Genomic DNA, 24,648 nt, shown 5'->3' on the forward strand with positions numbered 1-24,648 from the left:
GTGATAACAAAGATACTTGCTCAGTTATAGCTGAAACTCAAAGTTGTGTTTCTCCAGTACTGGCATGGTCCTGTACCCATTATAGCAGATTTTCCATTATATCACAGCAGGAGTTGATTAGAACTACATTACCTTCTAAGGTAATGACCTGAATCAAAGAAAGACTATTTTAAATGATGAGTGAAATGGAGACTAAGAAGCTATGAGTGACCATGTTAGCAAAACACAATAAGGAAATAGCTTATTATTCAATATAGAAGAACATGCTAGTAGCAAATATTTGCCCCTGATCAGGACTTTTCTGAAGAGGAAACGAGAATGGCCAAGAGACACATGAAGAAGTGCTCTACATCACTGGCCATAAAAGAAATGCAAATTAAAACAACACTGAGATTCTACCTCACCTCAGTAAGAACGTCCATTATCAGGAAAGCTAATAATAACAAATGCTGGAGGGGATGTGGCCAAAAGGGAACCCTACTACATTGTTGGTGGGAGTGTAAACTTGTCCAACCACTTTGGAAAGCAGTATGGAGATTCCTAAGAAGACTAAACATAGAGCTCCCCTACAACCCAGCAGCTCCACTTTTGGGCATCTACCCAAAAGATTACAAGCAAGAGCACATTAAAGCCACCAGCACAACAATGTTCATTGCATCACAATTTGTTATTGCTGAAATATGATGCCCCTCAGTAGATGAGTGGATCAAGAAAATGTGGTACACATACACAATGGAATTCTATGTCTCTATCAGAAAAAATGACATTGCCCCATTTGTAAGGAAATGGAAGGACTTGGAAAAAAATCATACTCAGTGAAGTGAACCAGACCCAAAGAAACATGGACTCTGTGGTTTCTTCTCATTGTGAATAATTAGTACCCATATAGGATAGTCCTAGTAGAAGATCACAACTGCTCAATAGCTATGCCCATATGAACACATAACAGTATGCTAACTGAAATGAACTTCAAGTTATCAGAACATGTGTTATATCATTGTTGTTGTTATTTTCAATATGCCATGTGAAAACATGCCCTTTTTCATATTTCTTTCCTGTGTTTTTACCCCTGATATCACTGTAACTGATTTTAGTACCCTGGATATTGTATATATGTGTATTGGAACTAGGGAAGGGAAAGGGAAAACCAAAATCGAGAGACAAAAGATAAAGAGAAAAACCAATGCAACAGTAATATTTACAAAACTATATGGTATAAACTGACTGTACAACTCATGGGGGGGTGGAGAGGGAAATGGAGATGGAGGAGGCAGGGGAAAATGGAGGAGGAGGTAACAAGTTGGATAAGAAATGTACTCACTGCCTTTCATATGAAATGGTAACCCCTCTGTACTTCCCTTTGACAATAAATAAATTTTTAAAGAGAAATAATAAAAGCATATAGGAAAGCACGAACATGGCCCAATTGAAATATAAAGAGGCTCAATTTTGTTAAAATAAAAATAAAGTACCCAATGTATGTAGAGGAGAATGTATTTTGAAAACATGACAGTTTATATGGAAAATGCACAGAGAGATTCCTGTCTTGAACACTCAGTTACAAAGAATGTAAAATAGAAAGGATTTTCACAGACACTCAGTGTCAGAAAGTGTTCATTTTAAGGGAAAAGGGAAACAAGTCCTGGTCATTGAAAATTTAAGTAAAAAGATTCCTTTTTCCTTCTAATTTTATACATTTCCATAAATGCTGGTTCATGTTACTGTTCAGTGAGAATCTTTATATTTATATTACTACAGTATGTGTACATACTGTAAACAGGAAGAATTAGCGATCTGCTATAATTCTAAAAATGGTTGCTAACTTTGTCCCTGAGATACCTTCACGCCTGATTATTTAGTGAAGCAAGGAACTCTGGGTTGTTCATAAATCATGATGCATCACTAAGCGGCTGCTTGGTGGCCTCGTTCATGAACATTCCATTCAGTGCCAGATCAAAAACTCTCCAAATTGGATTTTTAGGTAAGGAAGTTTTTCTCTTACACATCATGAAGGTAACTTTTTATTCTTTCATTGAAGTGAACTTTGTGAAATGAAATAGGTCTTTTGACTATTGGTAATTTAATTTCCCATCTATAAAATATGTTTAGTTTAAATTGTTTAGAAAACCAGATGTTTTTACTAAGCATTATAAAAAGTAGGACTGTTAGAACTAGGGAAGTGAAAGGGAATACCAAAATCAAGAGACAAAGGATTAAAGGAATAAAAAGACAAACGTCTCCAAAAGCAGTACTTGCAAAACCATTTGGTGTAAACCAATTTAAACTCCTGGGGGGAGAGGGAAAGGGGGAGGGGGAGGGGTACAAGAAATGTACCCATGGCCTTACATATGAAACTGTAACCCCTGTGTACATCACTTTGACAATAAATAATTATTATTTTATAAAGTACTAGTGTTTTTTCCATCTGTGAGTGTGTGTGTGTGTTTGTGTGTCTGAGAGAGAGAGAGAAACAGAGAGAGAGTGTGTACTGGGGATGGAACTGAGGCCCCTGAGCTCCCCCTTAGCTTTGCTTGAGTTACAGTTCCACTTCTAGATTTCTGTTGGTTAATTGGAGATAAAAGTCACACTGATTTGTTTGCCTGAGCTGGCTTTGAACTACAATCCTCAGATCTTAACCTCCTTAGTAGCTAGCATTATAAGCATGAGCAATGGGAGACCAACTTACTTCTAAAAATTGAGGCTTTGCAAAAAGAGCAAGTGCTCCATATATGTTCATAAGATTCTCTATGTCCTTAACAAAACATCCTTAATTACGTCTTTGTTAGACAGGGATTGGATATTTGTGAAGTGTTAAAGAGAATTAAAACTTTTATTTTTTGTTGGGGAGGGGTTGTATGTTGCTCTTGTTTTACTATATGGCTTAACGCTGTTGAATCCATAAACTTACTACTAACTTGAAACTGACAACAAAAACACAGAATAATAACAAGTCCACTTTATCCATTAGTATTACCTGAAGCAAGTACCAATGAATATTAGCCATGAAGCACATTTAACATATTTTATGAGATGTTTGCAAAAACCCCTTAAGTCCTATGTACGTCACCTTTATAATAACAACTTAAAATATTTTTAAGAAGAATAAGAATATAAAATCTGACATCCAAAAAAAATCTCCTTGAGTCAAAGTCTGGTATTGTTTTCTATAGTTCCAGAGTTTAGAGAATGTACATATCACATTTAGGTGTTATTGCCATTTTCTTATTTTTATATTTAACAATGTGTGATTAGAGAGGAGGGTTTATATATTCTTACACACTAAGTCTCACAAAGTGAAGATTTCAGGTGAGAAAAGTGAAAAGAAAGTTGTGAATTTTTTAAAAAGCAAATGTACAAAAGGAGACAAGGTAGTATTACTATCAAATATCTCAAAAAAGATTATAATATCATGAGCTTCTGGTTGAGCATTTCGAATATCAAATCTCCTCCTCCTCCTCCTCCTCCTCCTCCTCCTCCTCCTCCTCCTCCTCCTCCTCCCTCCTCCTCCTCCTCCTCCTCCTCCTCCTCCTCCTCCTCCTCCTCCTCCTCCTCTTCCTCCTCCTTCTCTTCCCCCCCTAGTCCCCTCCTACCCCTCCTCCTCGCCTCTCCTTCTTTGTACTGAATTGGGGCTTGAATTCAATACCTGGATGCCCTCCCATAGCATTTTCTCTAAAGGTTGGTGCTCTAGGGCTTAAGTCACAGCTCCATTTCTTGCTTTGGGGTTATTTGAGATAAGTGTCTCACAGGGTTTCTTGCTCAGGGTGGATTCAAACTTGACCCTCAGATCTCAGCCTCATCTGCAACTAGGACTGCTGACATGAGTCATGGGTTCCTGGCTTCAAGTTTCTCTTATAAGAGTAAATTACCTGGGGGCATAGTACCTCTGAACAGCATCTTGGCCTAGCAAGCCTAAAGCAAGTTCAAAAGAGATATTGTTTCAAGAAATCTTTCTTTTGCCCAATTCAAGTCTCTTCTAGTTCTAATAACTGTCCATGACTCAGGGGAAAGAGGGGCTCTGCAGAAGTATCTAACTAGGAGTTTAACAACTAGTCAGAATGTTGTTGCACCAGAACGATAAAGTGTCACCTTCCTAAATATCCAATTATAATAGAAGCAACCAATCATAATGCAACCCAAGCTACTAAAATCTGTTAGAGGAATCAGGAGGCTACAGAGGCAGCAGTAGGCAGTGGAGCTGCAATGCCTGCTCCTGAGACTGAAACACCAGAAGCACTGTGTGGGCTTCTCCCACCATGAGCACTACAGAACAATTTCCTATTAATGGGAATATTAAATCACCAGAGTTTACATAATCCTCTCTCTCTCTCTCTCTCTCTCTCTCTCTCTCTTTCTCTTTCCCTTCTTCCTTCCCTCCCTCCCCCCTCTCTCTCTCACACACACACACAAACACACACACAAGGACATTAGACATTTGCTTACATATAGTCTGTAATAGGTTTTCAACAGTTGTTCATTTTCTCAATACTATTGTAAGTAGACCACACTTTCCTATTAGTCACAGTTACTATATATGATTTTCCATTGAGGTCCTAATGAATATCACTGTATTTTACTCTTTAAAGTAGAAGTTGTGATAATCCATTCTTGAATCATTTATTCTCCTTGTGTGTGTATACAAACATGCATATATAAGTATATATATGTATGTATATATATGTATATATATATATATATATATATACATATACATACTTTCCATTCTCCTAGCAGCCCTGCGGGCACTGCACTGGGAGTATCCCTGGGGAATATATAGCTGCTAATCCATGCCTCTTTACACACTGCTTTTCTGTTCTCCCTGAAAAATACTTTTAGCTTAAATATCCTGAAATGCTATGGCTGCGGGAGTATAAACTGGGGCTCTAGGGCAGACAGTCACTCCTTCTGGCCAAGTTCTAAGAGCTCTGTTAGGTACTGCACTGCTTTTAATCACCACATAAAATTTAGTCCACTTATCAAGTAAAATGAGGATTGGAGGCTACATGGACATATGACCAAAAGACTCCTACCTTGAAGAAGCTTGGAATGATTTGGAAACAGATGTAAACCAACAGAGGCTTTGAAGTAAAAGGGACCTTCTGCCAGCAGTTCTCAAGCCTAGAAAATCTGTCATTCCTTTAAATATATCCTCATCGAGAAGGGAGGCTGAAAGCAGGTCATTTGCTTCTGAAGAAAATAAAACTTGCTTTTTTTAAAAACATTGAGACAAAATAACTCAAAACTGCAACTCCATCCATAAAAACAACAAGTTCTGATTGAAAATGCCAGAGAAAATAAATAACCTCACATCTATTTGTCTCTCTACAGTCAACATGAAATCTTACAATTGTTCCTCAAAGTGGAAGGTGTGACTATTTCTCACTTGAAACTAAAACCAAACCAAACAAAAATCTGTTACAAAAAGCTTTGGGGACTTAAGTATTTTGGAAAAAAATAGTCTTCAAAGCTCATTTTTAAATGGAAGAAAAAACCATACCCTCTAAGAATATTAAAGTCTAATAAAAGCCAGGCACTGGTGGCTCACAGATGTAATCCTAGCTACTCGGGAAGCTAGATTTGAAGATCAGAGTTTAAAGTCAGTTCAGGCAGACAGTCCTCTGACCCAATTAACAAGATTTTTTTTTTTGAGTTAGAAGACATGGGACAGCTCAAAAAATAGGGAACCAACCTTGAGAGAAGGCTATACACATGCAAAAAACTGAAGCTAGACCCTGCACCAGAATCAGTTCTAAATGCATCAAAACCTCTCAGATACCATGACAATATAACATTAAATGGTAAGAGAAACACTAGATCTCCTAGACACAGTTCAGAACTTTCTAAATAAAGATTCAGAATCACAACAAATCAAAGAAAGACTGGATTAATGTAACTGCACCAAACTGAAGTTCCTGCATAACAGAACACATAGCTAATAAGAGGAATAAAAAGGTCACAGAAAGGGAGATTTCTTGTTAGACAAGGCCACATATCTAAAATGTATATAGAGCTAAAAAAAAAATTAAACTCCTCACAAATAAGCCCTCAAAGAAACAGCATGTGAATCAATAAATGGTCTAAAGATTTCAGATGGGGTAAAGAGAGACTTCTCAAAAGAAGAAATGAAAATGGCCAATAGACATATAATGAGATGTCAAACATCTCTTGTCATAAAAATAAATGCTAACCAAAACAACACTGAGATTCTACCTTACTCCGGTAAGAATGGCCATTTTGAAGAAAGCTAACAATAACAGATGCAGGAGCGATGTGGCCTAAAGGGAACACTACTATACTGTTGGTGAGAGTGTAAATGTGTTCAAGTACTCTGGAAAGCAGTGTGGAGGTTCTGCAAATTACTAGACATAGAACTTCCCCATGACCCAGCAAATCCACTCCTGGACATTTATCCAATAGATCACAAACAAGGTCATTCTAAAACTACCAGCACAAGTATATTCACTGAAGTTATAATTTACCATAGCCAAGACATGGAATTAACCCAGATGCCACTAAATAGATGAATGGATAATGGATAATGGAATAGATGAATAGATAAATGGATGAATGGAAAAGGTGGTATATATGCACAATGCAATTCTGTGCTTCCATCAGAAAGAATGATATTGTACCATTCATAAGGAAATGGAAAGACTTGTAAGAATTTATATTAAGTGAAGCAAGCCAGACCCAATTAATGGTTGTGTTTCTTTCATTTGTTGCAGTTAGACCATGCCTATAAGTCCATGAGTAAACACACCAGATGGTAAAAGACAAAAAAAATGCACTTGGACATGCTGAATTATACAGGATTCTAGACATTCACATAGTGAGTCCAAAACAGGATGTTTTTAGGAGAGGATCACAAAGGATAAATAGCTATGGTAATATTATCATATACAGTGATGTTTATCAAAATGAATCCCAAGAAATAGAAAAAAGAGAGGGTTTTTTTTGTCATTTTCATGTTTTTAAATTTTATTTTTGCTTTCTTCTTTGTTGCTGTTTTAGTTTTCTCCCCTTTTTATGTAAGTTTATTTTCTTTGGGGGAGGGGAAGGGGGAGCATAGAAATGTAGACAAAGGGTGATCAAGTGAGCAGTGATACTCACTAGACACTATGAAGAAAATGAACTTAAACTTGGGTTGGGGGTATTTGGAGGAAAACTGGTAGAAAATGAAGGAAGAGGTATGCTGTTCAAAAACAAATATATTCATTAACTGACTTATATAACTGAGACTCTTCTCTACATCACCTTTACAAAAAAAAAAATGGAAAAGAGAAAGCTGATGTACAACAGTCTGCCCTTAGTTGCAGCCCCAGTACTGGCTTGTATGTGTACACATGCACTGGTATACACACACACACACACACACACACACACACACACACACACACACCCTTAATACAAAAATCCTGAGTAAAGATGAAATGATTGTTTGAATAAACTTTAGTGTTTAGTATGATTTTCATCTAGAATCTCGAATGAAAAGTAGAGAACCAATGAGAATATGTTCTTACCTGGGTATTACATATATGTTTATCAGAAGTAGGAACGGATAGGGATCAAAATGGAGAGACAAAGGGTAAAAGACAAACCCATGCAACAGCAATACTTACAACAGTATATGCTGTAAACCAACTGTACAACTCAGGGTGGAGAAGAGAATTGGGGAGAGGAGAAGGTGGGAGAAAAATGAGAGAGGAGGTAACAAGTTTGGTAAGAAATGTACACAATGCCTTACATACAAAAATGTAACCCCTCTGTACCTCACTTTGACAATAAATAAATAAATAAATTAAAAAAAAAAGAAACATAATGAATCAAAAAAAAAAAAGAATATGTTATTTGGTCTCTTCCTATGAGAGCAGCCACACTGTTAGTGTGTCCCTGCTTTTCTGTGTTTGTCTTCTTTTTGTCTGTCTGCTTGCCTGCTTGTTTATTTAATACAGCTCAGCCAAGTTTTCTTACCATAAAAATATTATTAAATTTCTAATAAAATTTTGTTCATTATTACAATTCAAAGACTTTTTTCCAACAAAGTATGTCTCTCACAGAAATTTGCAAATACAAACAATGGCAAGTAGAAATCTTCATTGTCATTGACTTAAAGGGAGTAACAACTGGGGAGATATTGAGAGGGAAACAACTCATTACAAATAACCAAATCTTCACATCTTAAGTACAGTTACATTAAAAAAATGATAATCTTCCCCCTAAACTAAAAGTAACAACCAATGATATTTCAATCAATGAAAGTATTTGTAAAGACAGTTCCAGGTAACTCCTATTTTTTTCACTTCCTTATCTGCTGACAGCTTTTTCATACATTGTGGTCAAAGTGTGGGACTAGAAGTAGGGTAAAACATCTGTTTTGCATGTGGTAGAAAACTCCCCAACTCTAAGGCCACCATTACTTACAATGACAGGATAATTCTAAACTTGGTAATTGGTTTTGTATTTTTCTACCACTTTTCTACCACTTTGAAGTGGTTTTCAACTCATGGATTCAAGGCTGATCAGCAGGGTGGGGATATGGCCTAGTGGCAAGAGTGCCTGCCTCATATACATGAGGCCCTGGGTTCGATTCCCCAACACCACATATACAAAAAATGGCCAGAAGTGGCGCTGTGGCTCAAGTGGCAGAGTGCTAGCCTTGAGCAAAAAGAAGCCAGGGACAGTGCTCAGGCCCTGAGTCCAAGAACCAGGACTGGCCAAAAAAAATAAATAAATAAAATAACCAAGGCTGATCAGCATAGTGTCTTTGAAGTCATACCAGTCTGTGAAGTCCCCTGCCAAAATAACAAAATTGCACTACTCTGGGCAAATTAAAAAACCTGAAGTATGTGAAATGGCTGGCATGATAAGTAAATAGTAGACACAAACTTAGTAGAGCTAAATGATTGCATTAACAATCTGACTGGCTGTATGTTTCTATCTTGTTTTAAAGATACTGAAAGGGAAGCCCAGTCAGAAAGTTCTTCAGGTTGCTAGTAATGGAGGAACCCACTGAGCTCTTTACAACAGACTCCTGATTTCCCTAGGAAGTAAAGCCATGCTGGAGATAAGGCTTATGTGTGATCTAATTATTTCTGAATGAGCTCTCAACTATTCTTAAGCTACCAACAATCTGGGTATGGGAAAATGACAGAAATGCACTCATTACCATTAGCATTGCCAGTTTTATTCATGGGAAGAGAGAAAGATGTCCTACCCAGATGCTGTCTTCTTGCTTGTACTGTTTCCAGTTGTGCCCTGTGTCGCTGAACATCAGGCTGTAACTTGTCACCCAGTCAGAGCTTCTGTATCTTCCCTGCGTGGCCACCGCTGTTATCTCCATTCTGTTTCCCAGATCCATCTGGAGCCACTGTTGGGCATTGGAAACTGCTGGGGACCAACCACCCATTCCTGGAGTGAAAGGGGGGAGAAAGATAGAGAGGGAGAGGGAGAGGGAAAGAGAGAGAGACAGAGAGATAAGGAGAAAGAGAGAAAGGGAGGGAGAGGGAGAGGAAGAGGGAGAGGGAGGGGGAGGGAGGGAGGGAGAAAGAGAGTGAGATAAAATATCAAAAAGCCACCATTTGCATCTACCAAAGATCAATGAAATAGTGTTTGATTAAGAAGTTCTTGCTTCCCAAAATATGCCCCACCCTTCTTTGCCTTTCACTTAACTCTGAATGAGTATCCACCATAATTTCTGCTCAGTTATTGTTAACTTTAATATAATTTCCTAGTGGGTTTTGTTTTGTTTCTTATTTTTCTTATAACTCTACTCTTTAGTTTACTACTATTCTCTCTGCTATCTCTTCCCTTCATTTGTTTCCTTCTTTCTTTTATTTTTCTTTATTCTTCATCTTTCTTTCCTTGCTCTGTTAACTACCTCTCTCTCTCAATAGCTACTTTGAAAAAACCATAGCGAAAACATTTTACTGTTGGGACAGATGGGAATGCAAACCAAGTCAGCCTTTGAGGGTCAAGATTCTTTCATACAACCTTCATATATTGAGCATCAGGACTATGAGTTCTAAGAAATGAGTGAGAGAATGAAAGAGGTAGACCAACAAAAAACATGCAACATTGATTTGAAGGAAGCCTTGTGGTAGGTACAAGAGACAATGAGAGTTCAGACACAGACTGCCTCAAGAGGGATCAAAAAAGCCCCCTATAGACAGTGACAGAAGAACTGAAACTTGAAGCAAAGTTATTCCCAGGGAAAAGTGGGGATGGGGTAGATTGAGTAGTGAACAACCAGGGTAGAAAGCATCATATACACATTCTGGGATGCACATGAGTTTCAATGTCTTCAACATAGAGGAGCATTCCAATTTATAAAAGAAGCTCTTTGGTCCCCAGATTTTGTAATTTATCACACTTGAACTTTGGAGACCAATATTAGCTCTCACTTAATAGAAAGATTTGTGACTTCTGTTTTATGTTTCCATTTCACAAAAGAAACAGTTAAGTCAATATTTACTTCTACTGACTGCAGAGGTCATATATCTGAAGGGAGACAGCTATATCAGGATATTTTATAAAATAGGTATGGATAGCATAAACAAACCCATTTTGCTGACCACTTTGCCTAGGATGTAAGATTGGAGAGTTACTTGAAATTTTTATTTAGAGGAATAACTGATAAATTATTTTTCTTACAATTTGTATCATTGAAAATCATTTTGATGGTATAACAGTCATTTTTCTTGCTATCAGTTAAAGAAGAGACCATTTAGATCTTGTGTGTTTGTGTACGTGTATATATTTGTGTGAGTGTGTGTGTGTGTGTGTGTATAAGTGTGACTTTAAGCTCAGGGATTTATGCCCACTAGTCAGGCTCTCTACTGATTGAATCATATCTTCAGCCCTAGATCTCTTTTTTCAAGCTCAGTACTTTTTTGAGCTCTACTTATACTGTACAATCCCTCTTCATACAAGATTTTCATGTATGCGCACAGTCACTAATTCTACTGGTGCTCTACTATGCTGTTTTCTTTCTTCCATAATAATGAGTGCATAGTTTAGACTTTTAGCTTTATATAGCTGTTATTACATATAACCATATGACCAAGTTATCTTAGAACAAAAATGCAAGTGAAAATAAGAATGTGGCACTTTTAGCCAGCATAGCTGTTTTTCTGATTTTTCTCTATCATGAATAGAGGAAGTTGACAAGGTGTTGGATCATGGCAGAACCGTGAAAGAAAAGATCCTGCATCTCTTCATTACCATTTGGAGGTAGTACCTATGTACTCTTATTAACATTCATGTGTATACATTAACACAAAATATAAATAAGAACTAAATACCTGGTGCTTAACCCATTGCCCATGGAACTTCATTTTGACTATTTAACAACTGTGTGGTGTCCTATAAAATGTATGCATTGTTTACATTCCCACCAACAATGAAGTAGGGTTCCCTTTTGGCCACAACCCCTCCAACAGTTGATATTGTTAGTTTTCTTGATATATGACATTCTTACTGGGGTGAGATGGAATCTCAATGTTGTTTTGATTTGCATTTCCTTTATGGCCAGTGATGTAGAGCACTTTTTCATATGTCTCTTGGCCATTCTCATTTCCTCATCAGAGAAGTCTCTTTGTAGGTCTTTAGCCCACTTGATGAGTGGGCTATTAGTTCTTTGCGGTTTTGTTTTGGAGGAAAGTAATTTCTTTAGTTCTGCATATATTTTAGATATGAGGCCTTTGTCCGTTGAATGGCCGGTAAAGATCTTCTCCCAGTCTGTGGGCTTTCTGTTTCTCTTGCAAGCTATGTCCTTTGCCGTGCAGAAGCTCTGCAGTTTGATGCAGTCCCACTTGTCCAACCTTTCTTTGATTTGTAGCCTTTCTGGGTCTTTGTTCAGGAAGTTCTGTCCTGTGCCAAGGAGCCCAATTGTTTCTCCTACTTCTTCCTTTAGTGTTTTCAGGGTGTCTGTTTTGATTTCGAGGTCTTTGGGAATGTAAACTGGTTCAGCCACGCTGGCAAGCAGTATCGAGATTCCTCAGAAGGCTAAATGTAGAACTCCCCTATGACCCAGCAACCCCACTTTTGGGTATTTATCCAAAAAACTGCAAACAAAATCAAAGTAAAGCCACCAGCACAACAATGTTCATTGTAGCGCAATTTGTCATAGCGAGAATCTGGAACCAACCCAGATGCCCCCCCGTAGACGAATGGATCAGGAAAACATGGTACATATACACAATGGAATTTTATGCCTCTATCAGAAAGAATGACATTGCCCCATTTGTAAGGAAATGGAAGGACTTGGAAAAAATTATACTAAGTGAAGTGAGCCAGACCCAAGGAAACATGGACTCTATGGTCTCCCTTATTGGGAATAATTGGCACAGGTTTAGGCAAGTCACAACAGAGGATCACAAGAGCCCAATAGCTATACCCTTATGATCACATAAGATGATGCTAAGTGAAATGAACTAAATTTTATGAAAATGATTGTTATATGAGAGTTGTAACTACTTTCAACATCGCATGTGTATCTGTAGTTTCTACTATTGATGATGTTTGTGTATCACCTTCTTGTGACTGTATCTACACTATCTCTGTAACCTTATCTGAGTGTATGGGAAACAGTGTGTACTGGTATTAGAATTAGGAAATTCAAAGGGAATACCAAAATTGAGAGACAAAGGATAAAATACAAGAAACAACAACAAAAGCAATACTTGCAAAACTGTTTGGTGGAAGTGAACTGAACACCTCAGGGGGGGACACGGGGAGGGGGGAGGGGGGTATGAGGAACAAGGTAACAAACAGTACAAGAAATGTATCCAATGCCTAACGTATGAAACTGTAACCTCTCTGTACATCAGTTTTATAATAAAAATTTAAAAAAATATATGCATTGTTTCTATTATGTAGTTGAAGAAGGACATCTAGAAAGTTCTACCAAGTTTAAAGCAATAGCAACTGGGATTCTGACACATTTAGGAGATGCCCTGCTATTCACAATTATTCTGTAAAAGAAAACAATAATTTAAAAAACTGCACAAAATGAATAAAGGAGAAAGTTTCCAGGAAAAGGCATTTGGAGCAGGCTTCTGAGATATCAATTCTACAAGTATATACTTATTATCTACTCTATCGTCCTCAATAGATCTGCAATTCTTTGTTTTCTTTGCCTTCTTCTAACTTCTTAAATCTCATAGAGAGGAAGACAATTTACATTTCTAGGATATAAAAATCATTGTTCCATTTTCATTCATGTCCTGTTTCTCCTGCTACCATTTCAGAAGCTTCTATATTATGACAGAATGGGGGTTAGGGTGGAGAAGCGAAGTGGTTTGACAGATTTTTTTCTAAAAAGAATAATTGTTTAGTATCATAGAAAAAAGTTGTCAAGTGAATCTTCTGAGTAAAGTATGAGTGATTATGTAGTGTATGGTTTTGCATCTAAAACTTTCTCCTGAGGTGCCAGACTTTGAAGTCAGGCCCCACCACGTGAACCCCATTTTAGAATCGAACCCTGAGCCAATCAGATTTGTACCTGTGTTCTAATCTTGCTTGCACAGCTGATTGTTGTAACCTTGTTCTTTGCCTTTATAAGCCCTGTGTAATCACAGCTCGAGGCTTCCTCCTAACCTCCGCTGTGTCGGTGGGTAGGACGAGGCCCGAGTTGGCAGCTCGTTAAATAAAGCCTTGCCTTGCTTTTGCATTTCGGAGTGTCTGAATCTCGGTGTCTTCTTGGGGGTGGTCTTGCAACTTGGCACAACATTTGGGGTTTCGTCCGGGATAGCCCCAGAGACCCCGAGATCCCAGACTCCGAAGGTAAGAAAACAGCACTGTTCATTTGTCTTGTCCTGTAATTTGTCTGTTTTGCTTTTGCTTGTAGGGCGCGAGTCAGTTTGGTTTTTGGCCGGAACTGACCAGGAGGACCTCCTAAACGAGACTCAACCCGCCCACCTTGTACTTGGGTCTGCTCCTTCTGCTTATCTGGCAGGAGGTTGTGGGCCAACTTGGGTCCACTCCTCCCGTACCATGGCAGGAGGTTGTGGGCCAACTTGGGAGATCTCCAACTCGTAACTCGGGTCCACTCCTTCTGCACCCTTGCAGGAGGTTGTGGGCCAACTCGGGTCCACTCCTTCTTGCAGGAGGTTGTGGGCCAACTCGGGTCCATTCCTTCTGCACCCTTGTAGGAGGTTGTGGGCCAGCTTGGGAGATCTCCAACTCATAGCTTTTCTTAGGCCTGTGTGTTTTCCTCCTTTTGTATTAATTGTTTTGTTTTTGTAGCCTTTTGGAAGAAATTTGGAAGTAAAATTGTCCTAAATAATTATTGCAAAGTGAGAAAAGGAGAATTATGGCTACCAAAATGTTTAATTGCCATTCCAGCTTCTTTGTAGGTTTTTTTGTAACAGTTTCCAGCAGGCCCACAAGAGAAGCACAGGTGATTCCTACAAGTTTGTCAAGATCTAATACTGACCCTTAATAAGTTCCAGGTAAGAGAGCATGCTTAAAAACTACTTCTGTGTGGACCACCTTGATGCTTATAATTGGAGTAAAGTGGCCCCTTATAAGACTCATTGATCTGAATCTGCGGTTCGAAGCCAGCCCAGGCAAAGAAAGGTCCCTGTGAGAGACTTGTCTCTAATCAGCCAGCAGAGTGCTGGGAACGGAGTGGTGTGGAGCTCAAAAGTGGTATGGTGCTAGTCTTGAGCTGGAGAGCTGAGGGACAGAACTCAGGCCCTGAGTCCAAGTCCAGTGGAAAGTCACTCCTCCTGGGACAAAAGTGATGGAGCATCCAGAGGCAGTAAGCTACTGCTTGGATGGCAGAGATGGTGTCAGATCCTAGAGTCACTACCGTTGGCCTTTCAAAAGTTAAAGCCGGGAAGTCCTAGAAGAATAGTTCATAAGCATGCCTTTCCAATGCCCATGTCTGTCTACTGGGCAGGAATTTGCCAGTCATCTGTGATAGTGGTTAGTAAGGGTAAGTTTGTCAAATGAGAGGATAGATTAAAATCTCACCCCCCGCATTTACTCAAAGCCCTGACTGGCAGTAAGAATTTTAAGTTGATACATCTGTTTAGGAAAGAAAGCTTGTAGACCTGAGATTGTGTTGTGTCCTTATTGAGATCTGTTAAAGGCCTGTCAGCTTGCCAATGCCCCCAATCAACAGATTAACCACGGTGGAAGGGACCCTAGACGGCATCGCCACTTGGGTTCATTGCTTCCACGCCAGGCCAGCTGACCCCTTTGCCCTGGATGACAACTACCGTGATGGAACATGGGAGGTCTCCAAGCACCCAACTCAGCCGCTTTGCCTTCGCCTCAAGACTGAGACTAAGGTTATAGGTTCCTGGCTAGGTAAGGTCTACGCCCCTGAGTCAGCCTGAAGAAGTTACAGAAGATGGATGATCTTCACCCATCAGCCCCCCTTTAAAACCGAGGGACCAGAGTTATTTTCGGATACTACTTTTGGCCCTACTGGCCCATGCCTTACCTCTATATCATCCCCTAGACATGCAAGCCATTGAAATGGACAGAATGGAGCCATGATTGGCTCCCAAGGTACCAAAAAGAAAAAGGGGGAAATGAGGTGCCAGACTTTGAAGTCAGGCCCCACCACGTGAACCCCATTTTAGAATCGAACCCTGAGCCAATCAGATTTGTACCTGTGTTCTAATCTTGCTTGCACAGCTGATTGTTGTAACCTTGTTCTTTGCCTTTATAAGCCCTGTGTAATCACAGCTCGAGGCTTCCTCCTAACCTCCGCTGTGTCGGTGGGTAGGACGAGGCCCGAGTTGGCAGCTCGTTAAATAAAGCCTTGCCTTGCTTTTGCATTTCGGAGTGTCTGAATCTCGGTGTCTTCTTGGGGGTGGTCTTGCAACTTGGCACAACACTCCCTGAATGACCTTGCATATACACTGAGAATTTTATTATTCGTGTGTGATTTACTTTTTTAAAAGAGGCTATATGCAGCAATTGTAGTAAAAGAATATGCATGGGAAATTGAGTGATAGTACACAATAAGTTTTGCTTTTTGCTTGATCATCATTACTTTTCAAATGATAATCTTCAGGCCAAGCCATTTCCCTTACTTCTAATACTCCAGAAGTAGACTTCTTTAGCATGCTGTAGAATCTTTTTATTTGTGACAATTGGAATATAATAACAATATTTGCTAACAATGGGAAAAGACAATGAAATGATGACAACTTCTTTGAAAAATAATAGTATCGCAAAGTAATGGCCTATACAAACCCAGTTGAACCAAACAATACATTTTTTTTAAATACAAGAGATTTAATGCTATTTTTTTCAAGTCTGTCCAAAGAAAATCACATCTCTCTTTTGCCCACAGTAAAAACCTTAATTTATTAATACTCCTGAAATTAACCAAAATGGGATAGACTCTCTTATCATTCATTAACACAAGTTAAAAATGTTCTAAACCGGGGCTGGGGATATAGCCTAGTGGCAAGAGTGCCTGCCTCGGATACACGAGGCCCTAGGTTCGATTCCCCAGCACCACATATACAGAAAACGGCCAGAAGCGGCGCTGTGGCTCAAGTGGCAGAGTGCTAGCCTTGAGCGGGAAGAAGCCAGGGACAGTGCTCAGGCCCTGAGTCCAAGGCCCAGGACTGGCAAAAAAAAAAAAAAAAAAAAAAAAAAAAATGTTCTAAACCCAAGAGTCTCAGCTGATGCTCTTAGAATGGAGGGCCACTCCCTGAGTGATAATTGCCAAGGATGCTTCTCCCACTGTTGAAGATGCTCCCTGAATTACAGCTAATAGGCCAAACACCTAGGGTTGCCATGGTTGCTATGGCAACATTTTGTTCCTACCACCAAACAATAAATGTTTTGTCACAATGATGAGAGTGGCCTGAAGCTACTATTTGTAGTATCGCTAAAGACAACCACTTGCTTCCTTTTTCTGAATTCCATTTAAACTGAATATATAACACAAACACAAGCCTATATATAGATTTGGAAACTAAGCATCATCTGTAATTGTGACTGAAGTCCCAATGACTATGAATTGCAAACATTTTCATAAATCTGGCAGTTTGAGATTAAAATCATTTAATTAAAACTTGAATTTGAAAGAAACATTTTAAATTTAAAGGAAAACATCTTACCTAAGATCTTTACAGTATCCAGAACGCACCTACATAACTCTAACTCACTCCCAGATCCTGTGTTTTTGGATACGGGAATAATTTGGAGAATGTATCTTAGGGTTTATTTCTAGCATGAGTTTATTTGACTGTCAGGAGATCTGATTCAAGACCCAGAACTGCTCCTGTGATTAGATTGCACAGTCATTTGTAAGAGTTCTCAACCACATACCCAGAATGCTTGAGCAGCTTTTCCAGCTCATACAACCCATACACAGGGAGCAGTGTGTTTAAAAGCATAAAACCTGACCACTCTTTGCTATAGAGTTTCTCACCAGCACCTAAAATTCACTGTTTTGCCCACCCTTTCCTTTTCTCTTAAAAACAATCTCAATGGAGACATAGTTTCTACTTATTCCTGACAATCTGCAACAATGTTTTTCTCCTTCTTAAAAACAAAAAGCAAAAAACAAACAAAGAAAAAAACAGCCTATCTGGGTAGGTGGCTTAGTGATAGAGTGCTCACCTAGCATGCAGAAAGCCCTGAGTTTGATTCCTCAGCACCACCTATATAGAAAAAGCCAGAAGTGGGAGCTGTGTTTCAAGTGGTGGAGTACTAGCCTTAAGCAAAAAGAAAGCCAGGGACAGTGCGCATGCCCCAAGTCCAAGTCCTAGGACTGACAAAAAATAAATAAATAAATAAAAGAAAAGGAAAGAAAAAAAAAGAAAAGAAAAGAAACAGCCTCATAGGGGTGCTTTCTCTCTTGTCTAATTCCTGCCTTAAATTTTAAAAGGAATTAAAGTCTTACAGATTTTAGAGAAAGATTCTTATGGAGAATTATCTAAAAACTATTCATTTCAACAAGAAGCTTAGGAAATTAGACTTCTGGTCAACCTTGCCTTTGGTATTCTTCTAGACCAAGGTACTAATCACCAACTATGAAATCCAAACTTCACATATTGGCATATGTTGCAAGTAAAAATGAGAATATCAGGAAGAAAACACAGGAATTTTTCCATTTCTATACCTATTTCCATTCTTCACTCCAAAAGGGAAATGTGGATGTCACACCTTGGAAATGGGGATAAAATGGATTACACACAGGTCTCTGCCAAGAGATACTTCACGACTGTCATTTAAAGAACAAAGGCATCAATTTAGGTCCCTACCAAATTGAGCTGAAACAGTCATAAACAATACATAGCATTTTTTTCTTACAAAAAAATTCTATTTTAGTGGGCTGAGAATATGACCTAGTGGCAAGAGTGCTTGCCTCCTACACTTGAAGCTCTCGTTCGATTCCCCAGCACCACATATATGGAAAATGGCCAGAAGGGGCGCTGTGGCTCAGGTGGCAGAGTGCTAGCCTTGAGAGGGAAGAAGCCAGGGATGGTGCTCAGGCCCTGAGTCCAAGGTCCAGGACTGGCCAAAAAAAAAAAAAAAATCACATCAGAAGTGGTATTGTGGCTCAAACTGGTAGAGCACTAGCCTTGAACAAAGTATCCAGGCCCTGAGTTTGAGCCCCATGACTGACACAAAAATAAACTAAATCCACAACTCTCTAGCTATAGTACCTAGTTCACAGCAACTTAGTTATAGTAATGTGAAGAGTGGGGACAGGCTCTTTCATGAATATGCAAAGTGTGAGGATAACACCATTCATATGCATACCTGCAGTGCTTAACAGGGTTTCCTGCTCCTCCTTTCCTTACAGTTGTACTCTCATTCACTTGTAACATGACATAGAGCTGGTCATGAAGCTTATGGCTGGAGAGCTGCTGACAAGGACAGGGAACCCTCCTGTCACTGGGAAGGAAAGGCAGGTCAGGATACTTCTGGGTATTGGCCAGCCCCTCACATCTTCTTTTTCATATTAATTGAAGTACTAGGGAGCCTTCAACAGGAAAATAACATGGCAAGTTAACCAAATACTCTCCAGGATTCAAAATAGTACAAAACACTGTAGAAAAACCTGGGGTAGCCCTGTTTTAGACCAATTTTTAGGGAAGAACAAAAGGTCTCCTAAGAGGTAATTCAGACAAAGAAAACAATCTGGGTTCCACTCAAACCCAGTTATTATAGCTAAGGACTGCCCCAGAGCAATAATTGAGAAGCTATGCTATGTACAACTTGATTTATGTTTCCTAGTAGTCTGTAATGAGACAGACTTGAGGGCAAGTAGTTCATTTGGCAATCTACCTCAGGAGGCCAGGTAAAGGTAAGGGAGATGAGGCAAGGAAGTGGGAGAAGGCAGTCCATGGTACATCATGTGGTCCCAAGACTGTGAGTGACTGTGTCCCTTAGGGACATTTAATTCAAGCAGGAGAGAGATGGAAATTTCAAACCCCAACTCTGTGAGGTAAGTGACCATGGCTGCTAGAGAGAAGTGTATAGACATTGATGTGGAAAGTGGTTATTCTGGGGACATTCCTAGGGCTCTTTACTTCCTAGCAGAAGGACTTGTGTCTTAGCTGTGAGATATCAGCTCAAAATCTCCTTCTCAACTTTGTGTGGGTGGTTCATGCCTATAATCCCAGAAGGCTGAGATCTGAGGATCATGGTTCAAATTCAGCATGGGCAAGAAAGTCGATAGACCTTTCTACAATTAGCTACTAAAAAGCCATAAATAGAGCTGTTACTCAAAGTTGTAAAGCCTTGAGCAAATAAGCTCATAGGCTGGGTCCAGGTGCTGAATTCAAGACTCTGGACTGGTGTAGGTGCATGTGTGTGCACTCACACACAGAAAAACAAAACACACACACATACACACATACAAACAAACACACACATATCTCCTCCTAAGAAATTTGTTGTTGGCTAATGTCTATTTAGTTATATCTATCTCAGCCTCTCTCAGATTGATACGTTTCAGAAGAAAGCTCCTGTTGTCTCAGGGTATAAATGAATTTATGGTGCAGTCTGTGATCTTAACTTTCCCTGAGCATCTAAAAGATGATGGACATCAGCAGCGGCTACATCCTTGCCAACTTCCTCCACACTTTGGCATCATCCTACTTCCCTTACACTATGTCATTAGAAAGAATTCCTCACAGTTCTTCAACTAGAAGCTGCAGCCCAGTTTCGCCTCATAAAGCTCTCAGCTTATTTTCTAAGACTGGTTTGGTAATGAAGAGTGGAATCTGAGTCACATTGGCACCAGTGGCTCTCCTGGCAGTGTATGGACCTGGCCATTCACTGGGTGCCTGTCATTTCTGTAATAAGAATGCCATGTTGTTATTTCGAGGATGCTCATGACTCAGCAGCCTTGTTATCATGTTCTCCAATACATATCTTCTCATTTAGAGAGAGGAGCCATCATGATCTTATGGGTCAGTAGAGGATATTTACTTGGCCAATTCATAGTCAGAATGAAGAACTTGAACAGCTGGTAGCTTGGGCCTGATGGGGCCCTGAAGCTTCCTGGAATAACTGCAGAACATGTCAATGTGAAAAGCCTGAACAAAATGTAGTCTAAAATAATGAAGGTAGCTAGAGAGACTTCATTTGACCAGAGGTCAGTAAAGTTAGAATGCTTTAGCCATTATGACACAAAGGAAATGTATTGAGGGGTGGCCAGTGTGTTTTGTGTTCCTGAAACATGGTTAATGTGTCCCCTCAAGCTAAGAATGACTCTGGCAACAACCTTACAACCCGACCCAACCCAGATCGAGATAACAGGAAATACCTGAAGTTCCAGATGTCCCCTGAAGCTACGGCTGACTATAGCGATACCCTTGCAACCCGGATCATTTGTCTAAACCAATCATTTTGAACACCATAAGCTAGCTAATCACTTTCACCAGGCCAGTTTCTGCCATTGATTAGGCCAATCATTCTTAAGAATTATTATATAACTTTCCCACGAAACAAAATTATTTGCTGCCAGTTGCTATGCTGTTTTATGATTTTCTTACGGTGTGACATGATTTGCTGTGTGATGATGTGACACATGAAATGTTCCCCCAAACCCTATAAAAACCCTGCTGAATGGAGGGTCGGTGTTGTGCCAAGTCGCAAGACCACCCCCAAGAAGACCACCGAGATTCAGACACTCCGAAATGCAAAAGCAAGGCAAGGCTTTATTTAACGAGCTGCCAACTCGGGCCTCGTCCTACCCACCGACACAGCGGAGGTTAGGAGGAAGCCCCGAGCTGTGATTACACAGGGCTTATAAAGGCAAAGAACAAGGTTACAACAATCAGCTGTGCAAGCAAGATTAGAACACAGGTACAAATCTGATTGGCTCAGGGTTCGATTCTAAAATGGGGTTCACGTGGTGGGGCCTGACTTCAAAGTCTGGCACCTCATTTCCCCCTTTTTCTTTTTGGTACCTTGGGAGCCAATCATGGCTCCATTCTGTCCATTTCAATGGCTTGCATGTCTAGGGGATGATATAGAGGTAAGGCATGGGCCAGTAGGGCCCAATGTAGTAAACAAATGGCCTGTCACCATTTCTTACAAGAATATTCTCTGTACCTCTTGCATGTCTCTAGTTTATCCTGCCTCATCTTCCCAAAAACAACTCTGGTCCCTTGATTTTAAAGGGGGGCTGATGGGTGAAGATCATCCATCTTCTGTAACTTCTTCAGGCTGACTCAGGGGCGTAGACCTTACCTAGCCAGGAACCTATAACCTTAGTCTCAGTCTAACTTTCTTTTCTTGAGGCGAAGGCAAAGCGGCTGAGTTGGGTGCTTGGAGACCTCCCATGTTCCATCACGGTAGTTGTCATCCAGGGCAAAGGGGTCAGCTGGCCTGGCGTGGAAGCAATGAACCCAAGTGGCGATGCCGTCTAGGGTCCCTTCCACCGTGGTTAATCTGTTGATTGAGGGCATTGGCAAGCTGACAGGCCTTTAACAGATCTCAATAAGGACAACACAATCTCAGGTCTACAAGCTTTCCTTCCTAAACAGATGTATCAACTTAAAATCTTACTGCCAGTCAGGGCTTTGAGTAAATGCGGGGGGTGAGATTTTAATCTATCCTCTCATTTGACAAACTTACCCTTACTAACCACTATCACAGATGACTGGTAAATTCCTGCCCAGTAGACAGACATGGGCATTGGAAAGGCATGCTTATGAACTATTCTTCTAGGACTTCCCGGCTTTAACTTTTGAAAGGCCAACAGTAGTGACTCTAGGATCTGACACCATCTCTGCCATCCAAGCAGTGGCTTACTGCCTCTGGATGCTCCATCACTTTTGTCCCAGGAGGAGTGACTTTCGACTTGGACTCAGGGCCTGAGTGCTGTCCCTCAGCTCTCCAGCTCAAGACTAGCACCCTACCACTTTTGAGCTCCACACAACTCCGTTCCCAGCCCTCTGCTGGCTGATTAGAGACAAGTCTCTCACAGGGACCTTTCTTTGCCCGGGCTGGCTTCGAACCGCAGATTCAGATCAATGAGTCTTATAAGGGGCCACTTTACTCCAATTATAAGCAACAAGGTGGTCCACACAGAAGTAGTTTTTAAGCATGCTCTTACCTGGAACTTATTAAGGGTCAGTATTAGATCTTGACAAACTTGTAAGAATCACCTGTGCTTCTCTGTGGGCCTGCTGGAAACTGTTACAAAAAACCTACAAAAGCTGGAATGGCAATTAAACATTTTGGTAGCCATAATTCTCCTTTTCTCACTTTGCAATAATTATTTAGGACAATTTTACTTCCAAATTTCTTATCTAGAAATGTATTCTTGATTTCCAAAGCCTTTTTACTAACCCAACACTAACACAACATTTTAGCTTTTATCTGCATCGGAAAAACTGAAGCTCACAGGCAATCTGAAACCAGGTGCCGCCCTTTGCTTACGGGCTGCTTGTTTCAAAAGAGCCTTTTTTTTTTTTTTTCTTCAGTCCCAGTTACTGCATGGCATGAAGACCTTTGAATTTAAACTTAGTTTTGCATCATACTGCAGTCTTGAACATATTCACACTCACACATGCACACACACATTTTCAAAAGATCTTAAAGCGCGCTGAATAAGCATCAGCCGTACATTTTAAGACAAAAACCTTTAACAAATGATTTTAGCATTCTCCAGCTTCATTTTCCAGGGCTTGATAGTTTTAGTAAAACATTTTTAGTCTTAGTAAAACATTTTAGCGCACCAAACAATTTTCTGCTTAAGAAGGCTGGGTGGGGGGTCCCCTAGAGTTCTTTTTTTGCGGACATTCTCACTGATTGACTGATTGTGGGCTGTCACCTGTACATCTTTCCAGTGAGCTAAAGTCAAGTCCAGGGGAGTGGAAGGAACGTTCCCCATCATCCGTTTGTCAGTCAGGCACAGTGCAAGAAAAAAACACACAAAAATGAGCTATCTCCTTAACCTCCCTCCAGTGAGCTAGGATCAAGTCTAGGGGGCTAGATGGAGGTCCTCAAGATAGAACGTTATCCATAGCTCTGATCAGATGTTCAGTCCAAAAGGCTACAAGAAACAAACAATTAATACAAAAGGAGGAAAACACACAGGCCTAAGAAAAGCTACGAGTTGGAGATCTCCCAAGCTGGCCCACAACCTCCTACAAGGGTGCAGAAGGAATGGACCCGAGTTGGCCCACAACCTCCTGTAAGAAGGAGTGGACCCGAGTTGGCCCACAACCTCCTGCAAGGGTGCAGAAGGAGTGGACCCGAGTTACGAGTTGGAGATCTCCCAAGTTGGCCCAAAACCTCCTGCCAGGGTACAGGAGGAGTGGACCCAAGTTGGCCCACAACCTCCTGCCAGGGTGCAGAAGGAGTGGACCCGAGTTGGCCCACAACCTCCTGCAAGGGTGCAGAAGGAGTGGACCCGAGTACAAGGTGGGCGGGTTGAGTCTCGTTTAGGAGGCCCTCCTGGTCAGTTCCGGCCAAAAACCAAACTGACTCGCGCCCTACAAGTATAAGCAAAAGCAAAACAGACAGACAAATTACAGGACAAGACAAATGAACAGCGCTGTTTTCTTACCTTCGGAGTCTGGGATCTCGGGGTCTCTGGGGCTATCCCGGACGAAACCCCAAATGTTGTGCCAAGTCGCAAGACCACCCCCAAGAAGACCACCGAGATTCAGACACTCCGAAATGCAAAAGCAAGGCAAGGCTTTATTTAACGAGCTGCCAACTCGGGCCTCGTCCTACCCACCGACACAGCGGAGGTTAGGAGGAAGCCCCGAGCTGTGATTACACAGGGCTTATAAAGGCAAAGAACAAGGTTACAACAATCAGCTGTGCAAGCAAGATTAGAACACAGGTACAAATCTGATTGGCTCAGGGTTCGATTCTAAAATGGGGTTCACGTGGTGGGGCCTGACTTCAAAGTCTGGCACCTCATCGGGACTCTCAATTCAGACCAGCTGCATTGATGAAGATTGTGAGCCAAAGCTTGAGCTTGCAATAAAGACGTTCATGTGACTACATTGGCTTTCGGGTCCTTGGTGGTCTTTGGGGACCCCGAAATCTGGGCATAACAAGAAGTTGTACAAGATTAAGACAGATGACAAGAATAGAGGTGAGGTTCAAAGGTTTCCAGTTCAGTCCTATGCAAGGAGATCTCATATTTGCAGCCCTAGGAAAAATTCCCATAAAATATCCTGGCATTTTTAGAAAGAT

At 40.5% G+C, this 24,648-nt stretch overlaps 1 protein-coding gene across 3 annotated transcripts in view; it reads right to left on the bottom strand.

The window, feature by feature from the left end:
* The window catches only part of Cntnap5 (contactin associated protein family member 5), a 936,592-nt gene that overhangs the window by 692,879 nt on the left and 219,065 nt on the right, over positions 1-24,648 (bottom strand). For all 3 annotated transcript variants that reach the window (XM_048329504.1, XM_048329503.1, XM_048329502.1), the window contains exon 3: positions 9,212-9,405. In XM_048329504.1, the coding sequence (XP_048185461.1) occupies positions 9,212-9,405 (194 nt within the window). The remainder of the gene's footprint in view (positions 1-9,211; positions 9,406-24,648) is intronic.

This window comes from Perognathus longimembris, chromosome 20, assembly GCF_023159225.1.
Source record: "Perognathus longimembris pacificus isolate PPM17 chromosome 20, ASM2315922v1, whole genome shotgun sequence".
Lineage (NCBI taxonomy): Eukaryota > Metazoa > Chordata > Mammalia > Rodentia > Heteromyidae > Perognathus > Perognathus longimembris.